The 9,022-nt window shown below is 34.3% G+C and overlaps 1 protein-coding gene across 1 annotated transcript; it reads right to left on the bottom strand.

Moving 5' to 3' along the window:
* Positions 1-497: 497 nt before the first annotated feature.
* LOC136209305 (iridoid oxidase-like) lies at positions 498-4,323 on the bottom strand. Its single transcript, XM_066000745.1, has 2 exons — positions 3,405-4,323; positions 498-1,544 (listed from the first exon to the last, which is right to left on the bottom strand). The coding sequence occupies exons 1-2, from the start codon at positions 4,302-4,304 to the stop codon at positions 921-923; spliced, it is 1,524 nt and encodes a 507-aa protein (XP_065856817.1). The 5' UTR covers positions 4,305-4,323; the 3' UTR covers positions 498-920.
* Positions 4,324-9,022: the final 4,699 nt, after the last annotated feature.

Raw genomic sequence — 9,022 nt, 5'->3', positions numbered from 1 at the left:
ATCGTTCAGGGATAATTTTCAGTTGAAACCAAAACTTCAATTTATGTTTTCGATTTGAGAAGACTGGGAGCTTACAAGATTAAGTAGAAAACTTGGAAAGTGTTTTCTTATTTTTGAACCAATTGATATTTGTTATGAATTTTTTTTAATTAACTTTTAAATTTTTTTTTATTAATTTAGAATTCTCTAATAAAAAAAAATTATGGTACGATGGATGAAATAGATTCCAACAATAAAAAAATGTAAGGTATGCCACCTCAATAATGAAAGGTTAAGAGAGAATCCATTATGGTTTTAAGTGGTCTAACTCTAAGAAAAATTATCATCTTATTTACATGAATGATCCGAAAATGGAATTCTCAATTATTTTTTTCATAGAAAGTTGATAATCTTAATTTTATTAATTATTGAAAAATAAATAAAAGAAAAGATAGTGAATCACATCACTTTATTTGCATAGAAGCTTTCGATATTCTATGGCAAATAGAAAACCTTCCATACATATATTTAACACGTGTAATATAGACTCACACATATTATAAAAGTCAGTCTTGATCACATGCACCTTAATGAGCATATAGAATTTGCTAATTCACAGTTAGATCTAGGCTTATTAGAATCCTAAGGTGAAGATTCAAAGCATCCTGAGGCTTAGATTTAATAAGCATATATCTAACGGTGAATGAGCAAATTCACTTGCTCATTCAGGTGAATGTGAAAATTCCTGATTATAAAAGGTCTCACTATTTTAATTATTAAGTGGGACCACAATACACGTTTCCACAATCCAAATGTGAATTGGAAGTCTTTCGAGTGACATAGACGACCAGATATTTAATATAAAAACTCCTAATATAAAGTACGAAAGGATTATCAAAACGATGACTTCTTTATTTTTATTTATTTACTCATGATGTTCATTATGATGATGAATTTGAAATGATCTTCTTTGGTATTGCTCTAAACGGTATAAGCTTCTTAACTGTAAATCCAAACTTTTCATTCATGTCTATGGCCTTTGCATAAGAATTCGTATCAATCTCCCAATCGAAACCGTGAAGCAAAGATGCAATTGTGAAGTGAAGTATCCGATGAGCCAATGGAAAGCCAACACAAATCCGTCTTCCAGATCCAAACGGAAGTAACTCGAAGTTTTGCCCTATATAATCAATATTAGAGCCTAAAAATCTTTCAGGCTTAAAACTCAACGGATCCTCCCAAACATCCGGGTCTCTTCCTATTGCCCATGTATTTACAAAGACCTGTGTATCTTTAGGTATGACATATTCCATGAATTTTGTTTCTTCTAATGTGTTTCGTGCAATTAACAATGGAATTACGGGATGTAATCTCAATGTTTCTTTAATTATTGCCTGCAAATACGGAAGTTCATCCAAGTCGCTCTCTTCAACTTTCCTTTTGGGTCCGACAACTTGAGTGACTTCTTCTTTAACTTTTCTCATTGATTCAGGATTGCGGAACAACTCCACCATCAACCATTCAGTAGTTCCACTCATAGTTTCTGTTCCACCAAAAAACATTTCCTGCATGTATAGTAACATATGTGAGCCTAGAGTATAAAACATTTATGAATGATTTTGTCCTGATGCATAGTGCAAATCAAAGTTGGAAAATAACACTAGACACTAGTCGAACGGACAGAACCATCGAGGATTAACAGGATTTGTATTTTTATATTTTTTATTTATTAATAAACAAATATTTATATAAATTTCAATTTATATATATATATTCAATTTATATATATATATATATATATATATAGCATATACTATCTAAACATAATAATATGAAATGACTTAATATAGAAAACACGTATAGTTGTAAATATATATTTGAAAAGTGTGCAAACATCAACACTTAAATAATAATATCATTGAAATAACTCGGGATAAAATACAAAAATACCCCTAGCATTTATAACCGGGAGCAATTTTACCTTAACTTTGGTAGTCAAGAGAAATTTTACCCATAACGTTGATAAGTTGGGTCAATTTGAGAAATAATTCATTAAAATGTCTTTCAGTCATGAATCTTATCATCTACAATTCATATATGAGTCATTTTATCACTAATTCATAATATATCACAAACATATGATTAGCCATGAAAAAAAAATTTAAAAAAATTGTATACAGGGCCCCGACGCCCAGCTCAAATGGGGAGGTCTAGCCTTATTCGAGAAGTGCTAATTCGGTTCGGATAGACTTCATTCAAGAACGCGGCCGCCCCAATAAGAAAACAAGTGCTAAAAGTTTCAGATCAGTGAATAAACTGAAACGAAAGAAGAGACGTTTATCGCTTAAAAATTATATTGTATTTTGTACGAGTTAGACAAACAAAAAATCAAATATTTTACCGAATTTAAAAATATTAATCTCTAAATCTATTATTAAATTATAAAAAATATGAAATCTTTTTTTTTGAAACAACAGATGTGCAAGATGTGCAATTTGTGCAGAATAAAAAACAAATTATTTGTGTATAATGATGTTTGAAATTGATTCAACTTGCCAAAATTAGGGTTAAATTTGTTCTTGACTGCCAACATTAAGGGTATCATTTTAAACGTTAGGGTAAAATTACTCTTGAATGTAAATGTTATGGGGTATTTTTGTACCTTATCACAAACAACTCAAACAAATAAAATACAATATCATGAAAAAACAAGTAGAACGTGACTAAATCAAAATATCCGAATATCAAAAAGAAATCCGAAAATAATAAACACAAATCATAAATAACCATGCGACAATTTTGAAATGTGAATAAACAGAAATAAAAATGATAAAAAAAAACCGGTTTTGTTCATCGTCGTTTAGACGGCTAAAAAACAACCAAATAGATTAACCGGCGAAAATCAGAATTGTTTCTTAATTTCGAGCGTCTACACGTAGGGGCGGAGCCAGCCCAGAGCTCGGGGGGCTCCGGCCCCCCGGCCGCCAGCTCCACCCTTGAATAAAATGTGTCTGGTAGTTCATAGCCCCTCCTAATTTTAGTATATTAATACGTGTTTGTAGTGATATAACAAAATGTTGAGATGGTTGAGTTGCTTAAGAGGTTTGTTTTGTTATAAAAAATTATGGGTTCAAACCCCTTGGTGTTTTGGTTTAGGAAATCAACATTGAATATATAGAAAATTAAATATATTTACGTTTTTCACTTTGGGCAAAATGAAGCAGCTTTATCATGCTGGATGCTAAAATAAATTTCCCAGCCCTGACAGGCTGGAGTTTAAAAAATTACCACAAACTAGGTAACTAAAATTAGTCCCCCCAAGTCTCAAATCCCGGCTCCGCCACTGTCTACACGCAGCCTTTCTGTAACATTGGTGCAAATAAAAGAGATTGAAATAGACTGAGTAATAGTTTTAGAAAAGTTACCAATATGAGTATGAGCATATCATGAGTGTAGACATTATCAAATCCTTCTTTTCCATTCTTTTCATCCTCCAAAATTGTATCCAGAAAGTCTTTAACATCTCTTTCTTTCATTGATTTCCGATCTTCAATCCTTTCCATCACAAACTTTTCCACTATCTTTAAAGTTCTTCCCAAATCAAACTCCATGTTCTTCCTAATCCTCTGCGGATCAAACACTCTCAAACTCGGAAAAAAATCAACCAAATTAGGCATCCCGCCCCATTTCATCACCATATCCATCGCATCAAAGAACTCACAACCTTCCTCCGAACGAGAATCCACAAGATCCTTGGAAAAAATCAGATTTCCCATCAAATTAAATGCCATAACAAAAACATACCTAGACACCACTATTTCTCCGGCGGCTGCGTCTTCCTCGATGAATCGTATCATCTTGTCGATGCATTGTCGCCGGAGATTAGTGGAATCTTTGATTTTCATGCTGGTCATGAGACCGAGTGTGACCAAACGGCGTCGGTTGCGCCAATTGGAGCCGTACCGGCATAGAGAAAGAGATCCCTGGTGGTAATTATGAGCTGTGAAAGCGTCAGGAACTTTCCTGTCCGATGATTGAACATCGTGATTTTTGAAAATATGTTCGGCGGCTTTTGCTGATTGAATAACGAGTGTGTTAGTGGAACCGAGTTTTAACCAAATTAGGGCATCGTATTTTGATCGGAGTTTGTGGAAAGTTTGGTGTGGTAATGCTCCTAGATCGAAGATGTTACCGAAGATTGGCCAAGCTCGTGGCCCTGGTGGTCGCGGTTTGGCGCGGTTTCTGAAGTTTTTCAGAATTAGAATCAGAGTTATTAAATAGAAAAGAGTGTACCAAACAAGATAAGAACTAAAATTCCACTCCATTTTTTTTAATTTTTTTGTTTCTGTTTTGAGGTGATAATGGGTATGATTCTGGTTCTATTTATAGAAACTTAAGCTGACTGGTTGGCGAATATTATCCTTTGAATCACCGTAAATTTGATGTGCCTCCTGCAAGAGACCTCGAGTGGTTCGCTTTTAGTTTCTTCGTTTTTTTTTTTTGGTTTAACGCCTTTGTTGTATTACAAAAAAAAAAGTTTATAAAAACTTGGAGAAGTTTTTCTTGTTGGGAAGAAACTATACCATGTGACTGCTGACAAAATAGATAGGCTTGGAGATATTGTTAGATATTAGGGATAAAGGTCAGAGACTTTGATTTTTTTTTTTTTTTTGAAAGTATAGATCTTTACTCTAACACGTAAAATATTACGAATTTATTCAAATCAACATTAATTTTATCTTTATTTAATGACATAGAAAAACTCTCTGAACTTATCAATTTTGGTCATTTTCATGATCTATTTACCAGCTCAACTATTAAAAATGGTATTAGCAACTCCATGTTTTCATTATAACTGAAACACATTTGCAATTTGTTTTTGTAATGCACAACCTCATATCCAATTTTTACAAGAGAACTTGGTAAAATTTGGAGTCTCTTCTTTAATGATCAACTAGTATTGTGCCCGCGCAACGTGCGGGTATCTAAATTTTTTGTACAATTATTTAAGAGTGTTTAATTTTTTAATTTTATACCATTTACATATAATGATATTGATATTCTTTTTAAAATATATATGTTGGGATGTTTTGGATGCTATTTTATTACATCTATTAAATATAAATTATATTAGATATATTTTTTTTTTGTTACTATTTTTACAACTTGTGAAAAAGGCGTTCAAATCTCACCTTATGAATGTCTCTTTTGTTGCATTATTATATTTAGTATTGGTAATAATAATAATAATAATAATAATAATAATAATAATAATAATAATAATAATAATATAGAATCCATGCTTAAAAAATGAGAAAAGAACTTAAAATTATAATAATAAAAATAAAAAATACAATCCATATCAGTGTTTGTATAATTTCTAATTTAGTAAAGTCCTTGAAGAACTTCCTTGTATACTATATTTGCGGCATAATTTTTTCCGGTGCTTTCTTCATCTGTGATCAATATTTTGAGCCCAGCCTTTGTTGTCACTCTTGATACGGCGACGTATAGTTGTCCATGGCTGAAAACTTGTTGTGGTAAAAATAGACCAACATTTTCAAGAGATTGTCTTTGGCTTTTGTTTATTGTCATACCGTGATGAGAATCAGATCCATGCTAAGAACGGGATTATATTTACGAATTTTAATCCTTTATTCGATAATCCTATGAAGCGTGCGAAGTTCAAAATGAAATAATTTAATCACTTTCGAGTTACACGAAGATGAAATTGATTCAAAAATCACCATATGAATTTTAACCATTTGGATTTATGGGGAAAATAAAATCAATTCAATATGAATTGATTTAATTCTTTTTCAATGGTTAAAATTACAACTTCCAAAAAAACCATGTGAACCTAATCAATTCCATGAGAATTGAGTCTTGTTTTCTCATTTGCATTATTGTCAAATTATGGGTATTGATTTTCTTTGTTTTAATGGTTGACTAAATAAAGTACTTAAATGCCCTTGTATTATTGTTGTTATTAAAGATATGTAAGGGCAATTCAAGTCATTGTTTGTATTTGCTTTATCTATTTAAGGGTGAGCTTTTTCATATGTAAGACACAAGTTTCATCTTAATAAAAATATTACTCTTAAAGAGTTGTGGGTGATTTCTCTTGTGTTCTTTGGGGCACTACTTTGAACAGTTCGGGATTAAATCCTTAATTGTTGGAGACTGGGATTGGGTCTTTACAACCTAGTTTTGTAAGGGTTCTTTTCTGTCCGACCCTGATTCGTTAGCTTTCTTAGGGATCAAATCTAGTTGTCGGGTTTTCGAGGCACTGTTCCTCGTGGGTTCGCATCATACCGTAACACACAGCCAAAGGATATTGACGACGTTTCAAAACAAATGGCCATTTAGATTGTGTTGGTGTCATAATGATTCTTGGAATAAAGACTTTATGGCCAATATTGCTGTCAGTTATGATTTGTGCTTCTACAAACCATTTTCCTAACTGTGTTATGATTAACCTTGTCCCATTGCATATGCCAGAATGTTGGTTTAAATTTCGTAAAAGCATTACCGGAATTCCTACTTTTAGTCTTAATTTATGGTCTGGTATGCCTGGGAAAGTAAGGCTATTCAAGAACTCTGTAGGGTACAAAGTTTCCTCTGCACTGTTGTTTTTTGATGAATTTCACAAAGTGTCTGAACTGTAAAATTCAATTTCTTGTCCTTCAATTCCATCGAGAATGTAATTATTTACTTTGTTATGATTCAACCACAGTGAAACTCTTCAACTTGAAGGGGTGTTTGTTTATCTATTTTTCACCTCATGTTTGCCTTTTCATTTTAAAAGGCAGGGTTTTAGGTGTTTGGTTAGACACCTCATTTACTTTTTACAGATGTGAAATATTTTTTTACAAAAGCTGATAATCTCTACTTTTTGGGAAAACAGTCTTTTCCAAATGCAAACAACAAATAGGAACAGTAACCAGCATACAGGAACAACAAACAGCAAGTAGCCAAACGGACCCTCGAGATTTTTAAAATTATTATTTGGAAACAACTGGAAACATTTGATATATTTTTAAACTCTTAATATAATGTTGGTTTTAAACGACCCACAATTTTTCAATTGTCTTGAACTTTTGTTATGTGAGTTATTGATCTATACGAAGAATATTCAATCTACAATTTTTTTTGAATAACTCTTTAATATCACAATTATCTATTTTAAATATCAGTACGTTATTTTACTTAGGAATATTTTTTAAAAGTATCATTAAAATTGAGGAATATTTTCGTAAGTATCATTAAAATTAATGATAATAAAAAATTGAAAATGAAATTATAATTTTCCATTTCTTACTGTGCTTGAAAATTAAATTGCGAATTCCCAAATATGAATTATATTATTATAATGGTAAATGATAACTGAAACCAAACAAAATAACTTAAATTGTAAAAACACGCAAACTTCAAATTGTCTTATTAAAACTATAAAGTAATAATTCAATTGAAATCCTCTTAATCTGAGACGAAACTTAAAGCTTCTCATGAAAATAATTTCATTGAAAAGCTAAGTTTGCTTATTGCCGACTTAAAATGACATTCCTTCTTTCTTTTCTTCGCATTTGAATTGTTTTCATCTTCTGATACATCCTTCTCCTCATTTGAATCCTTTGGCCTTTTTCCTTCTCCATTCTCCTAATTTAAAATAAAAAAAACAAAATATGTCATATCTGAAAGTAACTTTAGTTACAATTGATAACATTGAGATATTATCCCAAGGACCGCAAGGGATATTCACCTGGAGAAACGCCATATACAGATCCCCAAAGAAGATTCGGCGGGCGGATCTCCTTGATCCAGCTTGAAGGGATCCGCTGGCGAACCTATGAGGCGAATCTCCTCCTTCACCTGATTCACCACAGTAACGGCTAACCGCCGACTCGGCCATAAAGACCATTAATGAGCTATCAATTAGCTAACCGCCAGGTTAAAGATAATCTGTAACCGCCATTAATGGAGCATTAATGGAGACTTTCTAGTTGCTGAAGGTTACGACTTCCTAGCTATATATAGCCTGCATCCCTAGGCTATCAAGGTACACATTCTCACATCCTTTGTCAATTCAGTTTGTTCCCTTGATTCACCTTACTGACTTTGGCATCGGAGCTTCCCCCCGTCGAACCCAACGACGTCCCCACAGGGACGGAAGTGGATCAGAATTTCTCTGCTTGTTATCAATTGGTGTGGTGAGCGTGGAATCCTTAATCGAACAAAGGGTTTTTCGTTCACATTAAAAAACTATGACAACTGGAGATCAGAATCCCTCTTCAGGGATTGAAACACCATTAGTTACACCATCTAGTGCTGGCCGCACAGATTCAACTACTCCTGCAACGCACGTCGAAAGTAGTATGAACCCAGATGCTTTCATCAACATGTGTGCACAAGCAATCGGAGAACGGTTTGGGCCCGAGACAGGGAATTGCCTGCGGTCATTTAGGACCCTTCCTCCGCATTGGAGCATGGCGTCCACATCGGCTGTATCATCTTGGCCCTTATTAAACTTTGGACCGGGCGCCCAAAGTTCTTCATTTCTCCAAGCTCACAACACGGATTCTATGGTAACTACCACGGCAGCAGGTGGAGAACGTCAAATCAATCGGGAGTTATTCCCTAATGGCGCAAAAGGAAGTCAAAGAAACGATTCAACCCTTCCGGGCGGATCTACGGATCTTGGGTTAAATTTGGGTGGGTCCAAAATCCCGAGGTGCCCACGGACAAATCTCTCCCTTGGCGGATCCGAAGGGCGAACACACAAAAAATATAGAAAGGAGAAAGGTAGGCGGTCTAAATCACCTTCGCCTCGACGACTGAAATCCTCCCGTCGTGGCCGATCGCCCCCATCTACTGGTCGTAGACGGAGTAAAAGGCCAAGAGAGACACCCCATTTGAGTGGACCACCGCCGCCGCCACCCCTAGGAACTGTTGGTCACATCCCGTCGGGAAGCCATAGAGGGGGTAGTGGGCAAGCTCCCCCAGGTGGGGGGGCGGAGGAGGTAGTAGCGGAGGAGGTAGTAGC

The sequence above is a fragment of the Euphorbia lathyris genome, chromosome 10 (genome assembly GCF_963576675.1).
Source record: "Euphorbia lathyris chromosome 10, ddEupLath1.1, whole genome shotgun sequence".
Classification (NCBI taxonomy): domain Eukaryota; kingdom Viridiplantae; phylum Streptophyta; class Magnoliopsida; order Malpighiales; family Euphorbiaceae; genus Euphorbia; species Euphorbia lathyris.
This window is presented reverse-complemented; position numbering and strand designations above follow the sequence as displayed.